A 17,499-nucleotide genomic window follows, 5' to 3' on the forward strand; every position below is an offset into this window, starting at 1 on the left:
CCCTTAAACTAAGTGTATACCTTGGCTTGCTCATAATAATGAAAGAGGCATAGTAGAAGAATTCAGACTTGTATGCAGGTATCAGGAAGTCTGGATTTTAGTCCTTTCCATTCATTATTTATGGTTTTATCAAGGGTAAAATATAAAACATCTCTTCCTAATTTTATAATAAAGTTTATTCTCAAAAATTCCTTCTTCTAAGTTTTAAGACAGTAGGAGATAAAAGCAAAAGCATATAATAGGAGAAAACATATGGGTGATGTCAGATGAATAGGGGAGAAAAGGGGGGCCTTCAACAAATGGCCTTAATTTCTTCACTGAAATATGAGGCAAAGTTCCTAGCTAAGCAGATGAGAGTCTTGGGAATTTTGAAAGAAATTTGGAAAAAGCTACTGGTGAGTGGGATTGTGAATTAGAGAAGTATAATAAAAGGACTGCCTTGCTACAATTAAGAGTCTGATTGGGATTATGTAACAAATTTGTAAGGGATCCAATCAGTTCAGTTTCATGATTTTCTCTAGTTTCATCCAGCAGCATGAATAGAAAGAAGCAAAGGTATCGGATCATATGAGTGTAGTCCAAGGGGCTAAAGCTTAGCAGGCTGAAATGGATGACAGGATAAGGTGGCAAGGGACTCAAGAGGACAATGAAGAGTTGAACTGGCTGGTGGGTGTTCAATAACTTGCTGAAGTGAGTAATAAATTTACTCCAAAGTCATAGTAGCAAAGTTGCTATGTAATTTAATACTAACTTTGTTAAGCTTGTGCTAAAAGTGAGTGTTCTTAAAATGGTATAGAAGAAATATTTTTCTAATTAGTTTTTAGCAATGAAAACCAAGGCAACCTACAAGCACAACTTTTCCCCTTCTCTCTCAACTTCTCTGACTGTATCCTCTACCTTATTCATTCTCTCATTTATCTTCAATCTCTCTCTATCTTCTCACTGCTTCACTATTACCACATTCTCACATCTCCCTCACTTTCAAAAAACCCTCAGTTGCTCCATCATTCTTGCTACCATCCCAAAGCTCTGGTTCACTCAAGGATCAAGATGGAAAAGAGGGTAAATATAACGAGTCCACAGGTGATGGCCTGGAAAAGAGCTAAAAGGTCAAGGGCCTGGTGATCATAAGGGCAAAGAATAGACTTAGTGGTTGCAGAGCAGAGGGAGGTAGAATATCAATAGATTGCGATCAGATAAGGAAATTTCAAAGTTCATGGTAGAAGTACATTTGTGAGTAATAGAAAGGATAGTATGATCATTTCTGTATTTAGGATATGGATTGAAGGAGTCAGATCATAAAAAAGTTGAGGAACTGGGATGTTAGGATCTTTGAGGTGCATCAATATGTATGAGGGAAGTTGTTGATAAGAAAACAAACACTGAGCCAGGCACCAATCTCTTTAAAGAAAAGGGAGTGCCCTGAAAGTCTATACAACTACCAGATTTTGATTGGAGGGTAGATATGGATTGAATGAACTCAAAGGTGTCGTAGTGAAAAATGGCAACTTTTTTCAAAGTACTTGGTTTAAAATGAGAAGAGGACAGAGAATTAGCACTTATATTGTGCTTTAAAGTTTACAGTTAACTCATATTATTGTGTTTGTTCAACACAGTTCTGTGAAGTAGATAATATAATTCTCCCCATTTTACAGATGTCTGAGAGGTAAAATAACATGAAAAGATCACACAGCTAATAAGTTGCTGAACTAACTGACCAGGGAAGAGTTTTGAAGGGATGATAGGATCTAGTGAAATTTTTTTAAAAGGATAGGTGATACTTGAAACATGTTTAAAAACAGCAAGGAAGGAATCAGTAATAGAGAGAGGCTGAAGATTTGTGAAAGGGAATAATCAAAGATGTAACCAGCTAGAGAAGATGGGAGGAGAGATGGGATCAATTTCACAATAGGGGTGAGCGGGTGCGGGTGGTGATAAGGATTACTTCTGTTGGACTCTGCAGAAAAGGAGAGAACGAGAAATAATGTGAAGAGGTTTTGAGATTAAGAGAATGACGAGGAAGCTCACATTGCATGGCTTCAATTTTTTTCAGCAAAGACGCAAGTTTCTCAGTTTAAAAAGGAGAGAAGTGGGGGATGGTGGGTTAAGAAAGGAAGAAAAGGTTTGGAATAGCTTCCGTAGGGAACAAGACAGAATATCAGTTAGGAAGGAATAAAAGGGGACTGACTGCCTTACTCCAGTAAGAGTCCGATGAGATCAGGTAACACAAATTTGTAACATACCCAGTCAAAATGATTGTTAGATGCCTTCCATAGACATAGATGGCAGGGCTAATCCTGAAGCTGACATTTGGCAAGAGAAAGGCAGCAATATGACAAGCAAGCGAAAAGATGTTAAATATAGAATTGCAACTAGCTAAATATTTAGAAAAAGAAGAAAATAAGAGACAGCATAATGGCTTGGGAAAGTATAGAGGAGTAGAACCGTGGTCTCAGGGCAAGAAGATGGAGGAAAGTTATAGCACAGAGGAGACATAGAATGATAGGTTATAGTGTGGCTGTCAAATCGCTATTCCTAAAGCACAACATGCAGGTCTGACCATTTCATACCCTTAAAACCCAGGATTTCCAATAAACTTCCTATCAACTCCAGGAACAAATATAAAATCCTGTTTGTCATTCAAAGTCCTTCATGATCTGCCCCCTGCTCAAATGTCCAACAATCTTTTGATTGTCAATCAGATGGTCTTTTTAGCTCTCATCCATCTCAAAACCTGCTATATTTGAAACTACTGATTACCCTCTTCTAGATACTACATGATGGGTTTTTTCCTACTCTACTCTTTCCCGGTTTAGCTACTTCCTCTCCTCTTTTTTGGTCTTGGCTGTTCATCACCCATTATATCATCCCCCCTAGTTTCAGGTATTCCATAAGGTTCTATCCTAGGTACTCTTTTCCCTCTACACTCTCCTGGGCTTTGGGCTTAACTACTATGTCTATGAAAATGACTCTCCTCTTTATATCCAGCCCCAGTCTTTCCTCTGAGCTTCAGTCTTTCATCAACAAACTGCCTACTGAACATTTCAAACTGGAGATCTCAATCTTAAATTCAACCTGTCTACAACTAAATTAATTATCTTTTACTCTAAACACTCCACTCTTCCAAATTTCCCTCTGTCTGTTGAAGGTACCACCATCCATTCCTATCTCTCAGGTTTTAACCTAATCATTATCCTCAACTCCTCACTCTCCTTCATCCCATATATCCAATCAATTGTCAAATACTGTTCTTTCTACCTTTACAAATCATAAATCAGTACCATCTTATAAATCAAAATCATTTTTCAAAATCTAGTTTTCACCTTAGTTCAAGGTCCTTATCACCTCTCACCTAGATTATTTTTTCAAAAACCTCTTCATTGGTATCACTGTTTCATCTTTCCCCACTCAAGTCCAACCTAACATTGCAACCAAAATAATCTCCCTCAAAAGACAGATCTGATCATGTCTCTCCCCTACTCAACACTAATGGCTTCCTGTTAGCTCTAAGATCAAATATAAACCCCTCTCTTTAAGCTTTTAAAGCTCCATACAACCTGTTCCCAACTTATCTTTCATTTCTCCTTGGGCATCATTCTTCCTCCCACACTTTGGAAAACAAACTGATCAGGTCTCCTTCACACACAACACTTTGCCCAGGCTTTCTCCCTTGGCTACAAATCACAACTTCCTTACCTTTTCTTAGAGTCCTTTTCCATAAAGCCTTTCAGGATTCAACTTCTTCCTGCGCCGCCCCCCTCCCCCCCATCATACCTGCTGGTGCCCTGCCTTCTCAATTACCTTGTATTTAACTACTCTGTATATATCTTGATTAACTTTATAGTTAAGAGGTACCTATTTATGTACTTGTCTCCTCCCCATCAGGATATAAATTCACTGTGGGTAAAATTGTTTCATTCATTGTACTTGTATCCCTAGTGCTTAACAAGGTGTCTGGCACATAGTGACAAGTGACACTTAATACTTGCTGACTGATGAGAAGCTTAGATACAATAAATGATGTTGCCCAGAATTAACACAGCTAATGATTGCCAGAACCAGTATTTTAAATGAGGTTTTCTCTTTACAAAACCAAGGTTCATTCCACTATAAACTACTTTCTATAAAGCATATATCAGGTCCTCGTGTCCTGGGAAACTTAAAATTTATCTGTTCAACATGACTTTTATTCCACTCTTCTTCACCATCTTTTTTTCATTTCCTTCCCCAAATTCTTTTATTCTTCATGCCTAATTCTTTCTTTTGGAAAACTATGAAAACAAAGAATTCTTAGGGACAAACTGAAATCACAAGAGCCTAGATAGTAAGAAGAAGTTCCAGTGAAGTGCAGACAATCATGTTCTTTTTTCCCCAACATTTCATGTAACACTGTATAGGAAGAATATCAAATCTTGGTTTCAAAAGCTCACAACCAATATTACTACATCCCAAAAGTGGCATACCTCCCAACTTCAGCATTTCAGAGAATTAAACATTATATATATATATTATATATATACATACACACACACATATATATAAACACCCACCAATTCTGTCTAGGGGAAACTGACAACTTTTAATTTAGAAAATTCTTATTTAAACAGACTTTCAACAGTTCTTATCAACTTTCTCCCATTTCTTATCAACTTTCTCCCATTTAGGAATATCGATTTGACAGCCACACTATAACCTATCATTCTATGTCTCCTCTGTGATGTAACTTTCCCATTTCAAACTCCCAACTAAATCCAAATCACTTTGACAAAAAAAAATCCAAGTTGGTACTTTATATGGTAGCTTTTTATCTGAACAAAGCAAAACTATCATTATCCTCAACACAGTACTCATTTAAACCCCATTCACAACAGTTCAGTTAAACTGCCATATCTACCTGTACCTTGAGTTAAATGGTTTATTTTCTTAAATGAACTGGTATCCATTGAATTCAACTAAATTCATAATTAAAAGAATATCACAGTTAAAAGTAACCTTAGACAAAAATCATCTAATCCAATCCTAAACTACTCTATCCTATGAGCAAAATACAATTGTACTTGTAAAATCATTTTAACCACAAAGAGATCAAAGTGCCGACAGTGAAGGTCACTTATCTTAGTCCCATTATGTAACAAGTTTCACGGAAGACACCTAAAACTAAAGACTGCCATGCATGAATTTAATATAGAAACTTTTTAACATTTAGTGAGTTAAGATTTGCTAAATATTGTTCATACAAATGTATACACACATATACCTCAGGTAATATACTTTTCAAAAGGATAATTTCCTTTCAAAATAAAACAAAAAAACTTGTTTTTTTTAATCTAAGGCTCAAGTGTAATTGGGAAAAAAATTTGGAAAAACTTGAATCAACTCAAGAGATTGTCCCATAAGAACCTATTTTTTAACTCTCTCAAGAAATCTTGTTCAGAAAACACACCAGCATATAACTGCTTCAGTTTTTAAAACTTTCATATTTCTTACCACACTTTTAAACTCAAAGATAGATAAAGCAAGTCAAGTTCTCTTTAAAAACGCTTTTTAATGAGACCAGAATTTCCAGATAAATAGGGCAACAGAAAGATTAGCAAAGAGTAAGATAAAAGCAAAGACAAGAAATATATCTTGTCAAGATGTTTTCTTTCAGTAACTGACCAATTAAGGCAACCAGTGCATTAACCTGGAAAAGAATCCAATTTTAATCAATTTATGAAGACTTATTATTGTTAAGCTACAGAAATGTCTGCTATTGTTAAATTGAAAAAGAAATCTCCTTAAGTTGAACTTTAAACAACTATAATAACTGCCTGTCTTTAATTAACTGAGATGATTTTGTTCCCACAAGCTTCCTATCCTAAGTATCCTGATTAGGCAAGGAAAGACTACAAATCACCAACTTTCATTTGGGATTAATTCAATACAAGTAAACATATTAAGTGCATGGCAATACTTCAGGGAATTTAAGATAAGGAAGGCACAGTATTCACCATCAAAGAGCCTGCAATCTAGTTGAGACGGGGAAAAAAGACAAAATTTTACAACTGGAGAAGTCATCTAGTTCAATCTCTGCATTTCAGAGAAGAGGAAACTGAGATCCAAAGCTATTAAATGACTTGCCTAAAGTCATGCAAGCCATACTGTCTGTAAACAGTGAAGTCAAGGCTAGAAGACCACAGAGTAAAAGGCAGGATATCCTAAGCAATGCATTCAACAGCAACAAAACATTCCTGAATCTCCTAAATCACATTAAATGACAAGATGTTTGAAAAACACTGGACTCTACAAACAATATAGACATAGACATCTTAACATTATTTTTATACCTTTAAATCTATTTTAATTAAAATATTTTAATATTAACTTTCGACTACCTTTATTGGAATAATAGTTGACTATTATGCTCTCTATTGAAACAACACAGTCATCAGAACATTGAAACTGTATCTAGCTTTCTGAGTCTTTTAAGTTTGGACTTTTAAGTGTCATTTTTACAGGCTCTTTTATGGATCAGACCGAGTTACAGTGTTGCTCAAGTTGTGGGTTCACCACAACCACTTAATTATTTTAAAAGTCTCTGCATAATTTAAATGGCTTTTACAAGTTCATGAAAAAAACTTGGTTGGTGCTTTACACTGAACAAATGATCAAAAAAAGTGCAATTACAAGTGTGTTACTGATTTTTGTTTGATTATCTCATTCTAGATTTACATTATTATAAATTTACCAAATTCAAAATAAAGCAGAAGTAAAAGAGATGAACATCTGAAATTTTAGGAAACATTAAGATACTGTCAATGGTTTGTTAATTCAGGAATCAAAATGTTGAAAAAGGTTAATCATTACACAAATTCACTACATGAAATTGAAGGACATATTCAATAAATTATCTTATTCACAGTCTTCAAACTATGCAACATGAGTTTCTTATACACATACAGTAATGACACTATTTTGTTCTCTATTTGACAAGGGGTCACTATTTTGTTCTCTATTTGACAAGGGGTCAAAATACATCAAGGGCATAGCAGTAACAGTATTTTATAATTCCCTATTTTCCATTAAATTCTAGTTACTTGAAAGCTCACTAACAATAAAATACAAGCTTAGTTATTCTAATAATTCAGTGATCCTTACTGTATATAGAGCTGCCTCAGGTAACCTTGTCACCACTGCATATTTCTTCAAATGGAGTCACAAAATTAGTTTTTAAATGCCCCCTCTTAATATTCTTATTCAAGATTTCTTAATTTTGACATTAACTAGAATTAAGTTTGTGGCATCCACATTCAAGTACTGTAAAACATAATTTCAAAGTAGTTTCATCAAATAAAAAATTCCAAAGACCACCAATGTAACCACCACTTAATATTTAGAAGAATATTGTAATAACTATTTTTATGTAACCAACAGAACTGATATCAGTAAAAAGTCTAAGAAAACCAAATGTTTGGCATTCAGGTCACATAAATCATGAATGTATCCTTTAAGCACATGGGAAGCACATATATATTAATCAAAATATTTAAAAATTTGTAAAGCCTTGTAAATGACAAATGTTTTACAGCAACCATGAATTTTGCACAACAGTATTTTGCATAACTGAGACTGCACCAGGTTCATTAGGTTAGAAAATTAACAATCTTTTAAAAAGGTAACTATTTAAATTTATCTTAGAATCATAAGCTTAAGAACAGAAAGGGGTCTTTGAATTTATCTAATCAATCTCCTCATTTTACAAATAAGAAAACCTTTATTCTGTATTATAAATTAAAACATTATTTCATCAAGGTTGTTTTTGGACCATCACAAAAATTGCTATAATTTATCAGTTGTTGGCCATGGTATGGTGCTAATAAAATCAGTGATGAGTTCAATTCCTTAATAAACGTGTTCCAGATATAGACTACACTTCTAAGTACTCTCCTATTCAACAGCTGAAATACAAAATCCTGACAAGTCTTCAAAATCCTTTATAACCCTCCTACCTTTCCAGTCTTCTTGAACCTTACTCTTCCTTCCATAGTGCACCCTGACACTCCCCAACTCTCAGCTCCAAGAATTTTCTCTGGCTGTCCCCTAGGCCTGCTCTCATCTCAGCCTACTACTGGCTTTCCTTCAGTTCCAATGAAAATTCAATACAGTAAGGAAGCCATTCCAAACCCTCCTTCTATTCTAGTGCCTTCCCTCTTCTAATTATTTTCTATTTATCCTGTATATAGTTGGCACATATTTGTTTCCTTACCTCCCCCATTAGATTATGAGTTCTTTGAAGGTAAGGACTGCCTTTTTCCTTTCTGCATTCCCAATCACAGACCTTATGTTTACTGACTTACTACTCCCCAACCACTTTCAGTCAGAAAAACTGGATCATCACAAGGTTCAACTGAAACTACTCAAAAGTACATGATCAAAGGTCAGTAACATCAATTTTCAATTCACAAAGGATATGAAACTCTTTAAAGAAATTGATGAACTAAATTATGCCAGATTTCTTTTAAAAAAAAACTTACAAAAATTATAGAACATCTCCATCAGTTAACTACACTTGACAACAGGTCCAGTTTGCTCATTAACATGGATTATACCGAAGGCTTTGCATTTCAAATATTTTTAAATCAAAGTGTTTTTCTTTTAAAAATACACATATAGGAGGAGAATATTCTGAAAGACTGGAGGACAGAGACAGAAGTCCCAGAGATGCAAAGATAAAGATCAGAAAAATATCATACAAAGTAGAATGTGAAATTGGTATAGGAAATAAAGAATTTGCATATGAAAACTAAAAAATAGACAGTTTACTGTCAGGAAGTTTATGTGGAAGCGATGACACCTCAAGCATAGACCCTGAAGACAAAGGAGCTATTGCAAGCAAGGTGGCCATATGGAAGACACATTCCAGATGTGAGGAACCATCTGTACAAATGCAGAGGAAGATGACAAGGAAGCTTCATGGTTTGCGATGAGATATTAAATAAAGCTCAAAAGGTAAACTGAAACTAGGTTATGAAGGGGCCTCCAATGCCAGACTGCAGGCAGTGAAAGGTTTTTAAGCCAAAGAGTGATCTGTGTGCAAGCAGGATTATTTTGACAGTTGAATAAGGGATGTGTCTGTCCCACACCCTTCCCCAAATCCTTGTCCTTGGAGAACAAATATAAATTCTTCAACTCTCCTATGGAAAGAAAGACACACATGGGCGGCAGGGAACGAGGGAAGCGGCATGATAAAGGGAGCGCTTCGCACTCCCAGTCCGGAAGCTTGAGTTCTAGAATCAGCTTCTCCCACGAACTCATTGTGCGGGGTAAGGAGACTCACCTCTCGGAATCGGCTTCCTCCTCTGTCAAATAAGCTTTGAACTAGGGGACTACTAAAGGTCCTTCCAACTGTTAACACTCTACTGACCTTCAGTGAAAGAAGGGCCAAGCCACAGGTGTGCGAGAAGGTTCACCCAAGTGCTTGGAAAGAATTAGGAAATAAAGCAGGCCGAGTACCCTCCATACGGAACAAGTGCGGGGGTCCGGAAGGTAAGGGGGACGGCCTGAAACCAACTGGGCCCCAAGAACAGAAAAGGGGATTCCGGAGGAGGAAAGGCCCCAAGGGTTCGGGGGGGGGTCTCCACGAGACCCGGGGAGAAGGCAGCTGTCAGCGTCGGGGCCCCCGCGGGAGGTGGAGCCTCGGTCCCCGCGTGCATTGTCCCCGGGAGCCATGTTCCTTCCTGCCCGGCTGGCCCAGATGGCGGCCCCGCGGAGGAGGCCGGCGTTAGGGGAGAGCGGCTGCTGGAAGGGAAGGCCGCCCCGAGGGAGCGCGCGGAAGGCAGGCTCGGCCCGGGCGAGGGAAGGAGCCGGTCGGGCCGGCAGCGCTCCCTCGACGTGGGACGGGGCAGGCGGCTGGGGGAGGGGCGAGGCCTGCGGGCAGGGCCGAGGAAGCGGCGGCCCGCGCTGGGAGACGCGGGCGGGGAGGCCCCAGTGATGGGGGGGTGGGGGGGAGGCGAGCACAAGGTCGGACCTCCGCGGGGACACGGAGGCGACGGTTCACCGGACTTCAACCGCCCGTGGTCTGGGGAATCCCAGGGCCCCGCCAGGCCCGGAGAGGTTGCGAGGGGGGCCGGCGCGGATGGGCCTCCCGCCGGGGCCCAAGGCGACGGCGGCGAGGCCCGCAACCGCTCAGCTCCCGGAGCACGACGGCACGTCCCTAGCACCCTGGCACAACCCCTCACTCTCCCCGGCCAGCCCCGGGCTCACTCACCGTTGGCTCGTTTGAGGGCGTTTTCCGGCCTCTGGAAATAGGCCGGCATCTTGGCGGCGGGGTCAGCTCACGCGGCGTTCGGCGGCGGCAACGAGGTGCTCCTTGTGCCGGACCTGGACGGGGTACGCGTCCGCGACCTCTTCACCGACTCCACGGGCGCAGGGTCGGGTGAGGGGGGTGGCGGAGATAAGGGAAGACGAGTCGGTGAGCAACACGCGCTCCGCCAGCGCCCCAGCCTGCCAGAGACGGAAAGGAATGGCCCACGTGACCCCCGCCGGGCGCCACCGCCTCCCAGGCCCCGGATGTGCCGGCGCGCCCGCAGTGTTGGACGCCCGACCCCATCCCCGCGCCGCGCTGCGTGCTGACGTGATGGCGTCATGCGCCTCTGCTTACGTGGCCGACGGGCTCAGACGGCTTCACGTGGGACTGGGTGAGCGTGGATGGATCTCAGGCTGCGGAAGCGCGGGCTTTCGGTTTTGTGACACTTTAAAAGATCGTAGGCCGCCATTCACCGAGAAACTTGTTTTAAACAATTAAGTGGATGGAGGTGGCGCTTCCGCTCAGACTGGTACGTTTGGGTGCCCTTGTGAAAGCCCACGGTGCCTTATTATGTCTCCTGGAACGGTGCGAGGCTCCCCCAGGGCCTTGTCGGGACAGCCACCTGCCCCTCACGGTCTGGCCGTGATACCCCTGTAGGGGGCGGGTTCTGTTACCCCAATCTAAGAAATCAAGTCCTTTTTTCAGTAGAAGCCGCTCCCCAGGGAGAGTGAATAAGCCCATATCCAAATAGTGAGTAACGGTGGCCAGAAAGTAGCTACATTCTCAATTCTCCCCTGTCCCAGATTGTATAACAATGCTTATTTTATTTGGTCATTGATAAGTTCAAAATTTAAAAAAATTGGTAATTAAAAAAATTTTTTTTTAATAGTACTAGACTGTGTTGGATAACGTTTGTTTCTAACCTGGCTCTGCCCCTTATGCTTTACATATTCTCAGTCTCTCTTTCCTCACCAATAAGGGAGAGTGATAATATTGGCCCTGTGCGCTAAATAAGGACATTATGAAGGACGAGTGAAATAACGAAATATAAAAATATTCTCTTTTTTTTAAAGTACCTGAATAAAAATCAAAGGTGATATTGGGTGACCTTCACTAACATCCTCCTTCAGTGTTGCCTTTAGAGTTAGAGATGTGACTGTGAAGCAGTGGAAAGCAGAGAGAAAAGAATGGCCCATCATTCCTTTCCTGAAAGATCCTACCAAGCTGGAAAGGCACTGAATTTAGAGGAACAGCCTACATGTGTTTGGAGGCCCAGCCAGCTCAATTTGAAGAGGCCGTCATCAAACTGGTGGTAGAATGATTAGTTTTTCTGTCACAGGAAATCTCCAAGACCATCTACTGATTCACAGAGTTTGCAATTGTTGGTTCTGTTTCTGCATCTTTTTTATATCCATCCCTTTCTTTCCATTTGTATAGTTGGAAATAACCTCCCAGTTGATCTCCTGCTTCTAGTCTCACCTCTCAGTTCTTCATAAAGCTGCTAAATAATTTTCCTAAAGCACAGGTATGATTGTGTTATTTATTTCCTCAAGATTCTTCAGTAGCTTGCTTCTAGCTCTAGAAATTACAGAGGTGGAACTCCCCAGCAGCCCAAACGCAGATTAAAATGAAATTGGGAAATGTTTAACAAAGATAAATCAAATTACAGTACCACAGAGATAAAATTTAATCTGTGGTTTTCTAAGTCATTATGCTGCCAGGGATCCATTTCTGTTTGAATTTGACAACACTGCTCTAGGATAAAATGTTGCTGCTGTTGGGGTTTTCGTGGCAAAGATACTGAAATAGTCTGCCAGTTTCTTCTCCAGTGGATTAAGGCTTGTGGTTGTTGTGTTCGTCCTTCACTGTTGAAGAAGGCCATGCCATCAGAGAAATGATGACATGACTTGCACTTGACTTTGTTTTGAGTGAGGGAGGGCTGTGCAGATCACCAGCCTCACTTCTCCAGAGCCATCTGAATCCAGTGACCAGATGTTCATCAGGATGACTGGCGATGGCCCAGGATGCAATGGGAGACCTTGGCTCCTTCAGGCCAAAGCCTATTCAGATACTCACTTAGGAAGAGGTAATGTTATGACTTGTGACTTACCCAGAGTTACAGAGCAAATAAGTTTCTGAGGCCATATTTGAACCCAGGAAGAGAAATCTTCCTGACTCTAGGCCCAGCACTGTATCCACTGAATCACCTATTTAGCTGCTTACGATAAATACAGACTCTTTAATTTGAGTTGAAAGACCTTTGCTGTGTGTGTGTGCGTGCGTGCGTGCGTGTGCGTGTGTGTGTGTGTCTAGGTCTAGCTTAATTTTCCAGACCTACTTCACATTACTTCCCATCAAGGATGCTGCTACAGTTCAACAGTTTATTGATTCTTCCAACTTAGTATTTCATCTCTCACCTCCAAACCTTTGCACTGCTCTCTTCTTTCTGAAATTAATCAGCATTTCTTAAATACCTGAATAGAACAAAGACAGAGCTAAGCGCTTGGGATACAAAAACAAAAGGGAATTACTGTTTCTTTTTCTGTACCTCTTAAGATCCTTAGCTTCCTTCTGGGGTTGACTGCTACAAACCCTCCTACCCAGGAGGCTTTCCTGATCCTACTTCTTAGTGCTCTCTCCTCAAATTACCTTGTTTGTTATTACTTATCTTTTTACAAATTACATCCCATAGAAGTCTTGTAAGGTCCTTGAGAGAAAGAGCTATTTTTTAGTTATCTTTCTATCCCCAATGAATAGTATAGTAGTGCTTTGCATATACTTAATAAATATTAATTGAATTAAATTTGAATGTCCTCCTAAACACCTAGCATATGCCCTTAGAGAGGCAAATGAGATATTCATTAGATGTTTGTTGCATTGAACAAAATACAAAGTAATTGAAACAAGAGAACTAAGGTACAATGAAACCTTTCCAATTCAGATTGGGAAATAATATCAATCTCGTTTAGCAAACTACAATCTATGTTTAATGAATAATAATAGGTGGCTTTTTATAGGACTTAAGATTTGCAAAATACTTTACAAACACTATCTCATTTGATCCTCACAATAACCCTGAGAAGCAGTTGCTGTTATCAGCCCCATTTTATAGATGAGGAAAGTGAGACAGAGATTAGATGGTCTACCCAGGTTCACCTAGCTGGTATGTTTCTGAGGTAGGATTTGAACTCAGGTTTTCCTGATTCCAGATCTAGCTCTCTATTCACCATGTCACCTAACTGTCACAAAGGAACGTGATATGCTGGTGTTAGAGAGATAAAAACAAATAGTAATCATAGCTCATAGACAGTTTACAAAGTGTTTTCCTAAAAGCAATTCCCCTGTGAAGTAAGTTGTATAAGTATTAACTTCCTCTTACATAGGAGGCAACTGAGGCTCAGACAGATTACATGGGTTGTTAAATGTCATACAACACATTATAGTCAGACCTCACCTTTTCACCAACTGTCCGCCATGTCTAAAATGCACATCCTTTGTTCCTCCACCTCTTGGAATCCCTAGTTTCCTTCAAAGTTCCAATCAAGCACTCCACCTTAGGAAAGGTTCAATGAGTGAGTGCCTGCTCTCTCCCTCAAATTTTCTCCTAGGCACTTAATTAATTTACCTGACATCCTGCAGTATGATGTACATTTCTTGAAGAAAGGTATTGTTTTCCTTTTTTTATCTATGTGCCTTGCATGTAGCAGACTTAAATGCTTGTTGAATTACTCTAAAAGAGTGGAATCTAACAGGCACAAAACCCAGGGGAAAATAGGTACCTGAGCTGGTTTCAATTGAATTCCAACTCCAAACCAAGTTTTGTTTATTTCAACTATATGTGTTATGAATAAATTTAAATGAGTTCTAATGTACCAGGAAATACTGACTGGTCTTTCTCTCCTTCGTATACAGTAATTCTCAGGAAGTATGTGGTTTACTCCTCCCCCTCTTCCTTCTATGTTTATGGAATCGATATCAGGTAATTTTTATAACCTCAACCAGTTGTCTGAAAGGGAAATGAAAGTGACCTGAGACAATGGGAGAAAAAGTGGCTGCTCTTTTGATCCTCTAGAATTATGGGAGTTTTAGAGTTATGGAAGGTTCTCCACCTGCATGCTGGAGAAGAAAACACACCAGACTGTGAGAAATAACTATGATTCATAATGGAATTGGAGAAAGGGAACTTCTTGCAAGATGCAAGGGGTACGGTTTCCTGACCCCTGTGACAGCACCAGATTTAGAGTTAAAACTGTAACTCATCTGTAAAACAGAGGGATTGGACTAGATTCCCAAAGTGTTTTATTCCAAGAACCCCTTTCAACAACAATGAAATTATGTTATGAACCCCCAGGGTCATTCAATATGCTACATATGATATTCTGCTTAATGATTATTTACTGCTTAAGGTGCCACTATCGAATGTTAAGTGTGATCCTCTTGGACTATTGTCACAAACCCCAAAAGGGTTTACAAACCACCAAACAGGAATCCACTGGAATAGATGATTTCTAAGGGTTTCCAGATCAAATTCTTTGCTCCTGTAATTTCTATTTCTGAAAACTCTTCTGATGTTGCAGTTCTTGCAGCTCCAAACGAAGACAGCACTTTCTTCATGATGCAATATGGCTGTGAATCATGAAACACCACAGTCTTAGAAGAATAAAAATTGCAGGTAATATGGAAAGATGCTTGGTGGTTGTTATAAGTAGGGTGCAGCATATGACCAACGACTTGCATATTGTAAAGCCTAAAAGACCTCACCAGAGGCATGTATGACTGCAAAAGTGGTAGACTGGTCATGTGAGAACAAGGAAGAATATTTGGACAGCTAGGGCACTGCACTGTCACCCATGAATGAGGGAGGAGAAGACTTTCAGTTCATTGGGATGCGCCTTTGTGGAATATTTGTGGAAAGCTGGGAGGCAAGACTCACACAGTGAGAAGACACAAATGGGTTGAGATCTACACGGATCACAGCAAGAATCCATTGAACTATGTATGGTTTCTTCACCTTTATTTTATGTGATGTCTTTCCTGCCATATATGACAGACTTCACAGAATTCCCAAAACTGAACCCATAATTTTGTATTTGTGGGCACCCCCAACCCTGAGAAAAATAAATGAGAAGTTTAGATAAAAGCACCAGGAAGTAATAAGAGGCTGTAGGAACTGTTTTATAGGACAAGATCAAGAGCAGTGTGCCTGTGATGACTAAGTCAAGATTAAAGAGATGGGCATGATATAAATATTTCATTACATTTAAGAACAATAAAAGAAGGAAAATTACTTGTCTAAAAACAGAACAAAAATAAGAAAATAAAACATAGTCAAAGAAACAATTTCATTTGCTTGAAGCACCATACTCCTTTAGTCTGTTGATTATTTTCTGAAGACGTTGCAAAGAGATAGAATGCTCATATACTTTTGATATAACGATGGTTCAACCTCAGAAAAGGGAGTTGCAACCACACATTCCTGGAGCGGGGGGGGGAGGGCTGGGACAAGAAGTGAGGGGAGAATGGAGATGCAAGGGTACATCTCTCAAGCAGACATAAAACTCTAAACAAGAAGAGGGGAATGTCAGCAGCAATTGGCCTGGGTTTCACAGAATATATGAAGGCATCTCCTCTACAGTATATGTGCCATGGATTGCCCAATTCTATTTTAGATTTTAGGAGGTTATAACCAAAGATAGGCAACCAGCTATTACCTGGCAAGCAGAATAAACATGATGACATGCACTGTGGCTTTGGGTGTGGTTTATAAGTTAAAGCTTCAGTTAAAGATCTTAAACATGATTAACAAGGAACTCTTTTCTGACAGGGCTATTAGATAGGTAGCTCAGGAAAATGCTTAGGCCTAGCATCCTCTGGATTTCATCAACACTTACTAGACTTATTCCATGTGGGGTCAGAGGATAGAGTCAGGAGCAATAGGTAGAATTTCTAGAAAGAAAGGTTTTAACTTAGTACAGTATAAGAAATTCTAATCCTAGAAAGCAGTGCAGCATAGAGCTGGCCTTGTTGCCAGGAAAATCTGAATTTGGGTCCTGTCTCTGACACATTCTGACTGAGTGAACCTGAGCAAGTCACTTGGTGTGTCACCACCATGATCAAATGTCCAAGATTCTTAACTTGCAGAGGGGATGCCAAATTGTATTTGTAGAAAGTGTTTCCTTGCGTGGGAGTTCCTTCTACCACTCAAATCACAGTCTTGCCATTCGAGCTTTCTCCAGCTCTTGCACAAGCTCCTCACCCCTAGTACACCTTCACCACAATTAAGGCTACTGCTAAAGAGTGGGCTACAGTGGAAGAGAGTGAATCCCCCATGATTAGAGGTGCTTGAAATGAAGCTGGATGGCTGTTTTTCAGGTATGTTTTCAAGGAATTATGCCTTGGACTCAATGATTTCTAAGGGCCCCTTCCATTTTTAAAAGGTTTTTTATGATTCTGTGAATGTGCTCACCTTCACTCAAGTCTTATTCCAGTGCCTATTTATCATGCTATGAAGGCAACCTATGTAACCTGTGTTCTGCCTATGTAAGTAGAGTATAAACTCTAGCAGGACCACTCAAGCTAGAAAAATTTTGAGTACATGCCTGGCAAAGGGTTGCATGTGTGTTGTCCAAGAACCACCCTAGCTAAATTTGGAGGAGTTCATCAAGATGTTAAGTTCCAAATGATGGTTACTTAGGCCAAAGGCACTTTTTGAATACTATCTACTACAATATAACAGAGCTTTGATCTAAGTCCATGGAGAGAGTACTCACATTGATGAAATCACAGATCCTTGAAGCAATGAAGGGCACATTTGAATCAGCAGGAACTAGAGATAAGAGATATTCAAAACTGGAGAAAGTTCTTCAAGAGGCACAAGGACAATTTTCATTATACTACAGGAGACAGTGTGGTATAGTGGGAGAGGGGCCAGAAGACTCGGATTCAAATCCTAGTCCTACAACTTAATGCCTATGGGACTTTGGATAAACCATAACCCCTCTAGCCTTTAGTTTATTCATCTCTAAAATTAACAGTTTGGCCTAAATTATATTTAAGATCACTTACAGTTCTAAATCCTGTAAGCCTTCATGAAAATAAGGGTAAACTAATCTGTTGCTACCTAAGACTTTAATGACACTTGCATATATACGAAATTATTCTTATGACACGAAAGAAGGATGAAATAAGATTTGACCATGTCAAATGTGACTATT

At 39.8% G+C, this 17,499-nt stretch overlaps 1 protein-coding gene across 1 annotated transcript in view; it reads right to left on the reverse strand.

Moving 5' to 3' along the window:
• The window catches only part of EIF3A (eukaryotic translation initiation factor 3 subunit A), a 38,028-nt gene extending 27,652 nt beyond the window's left edge, over window positions 1–10,376 (reverse strand). Inside the window, exon 1 of the mRNA XM_072623904.1 lies at window positions 10,247–10,376. Coding sequence (XP_072480005.1) covers window positions 10,247–10,295 — 49 coding nt within the window. The 5' untranslated portion in view covers window positions 10,296–10,376. The remainder of the gene's footprint in view (window positions 1–10,246) is intronic.
• Window positions 10,377–17,499: the final 7,123 nt, after the last annotated feature.

This window comes from Notamacropus eugenii, chromosome 1, assembly GCF_028372415.1.
Source record: "Notamacropus eugenii isolate mMacEug1 chromosome 1, mMacEug1.pri_v2, whole genome shotgun sequence".
Taxonomy (NCBI): domain Eukaryota; kingdom Metazoa; phylum Chordata; class Mammalia; order Diprotodontia; family Macropodidae; genus Notamacropus; species Notamacropus eugenii.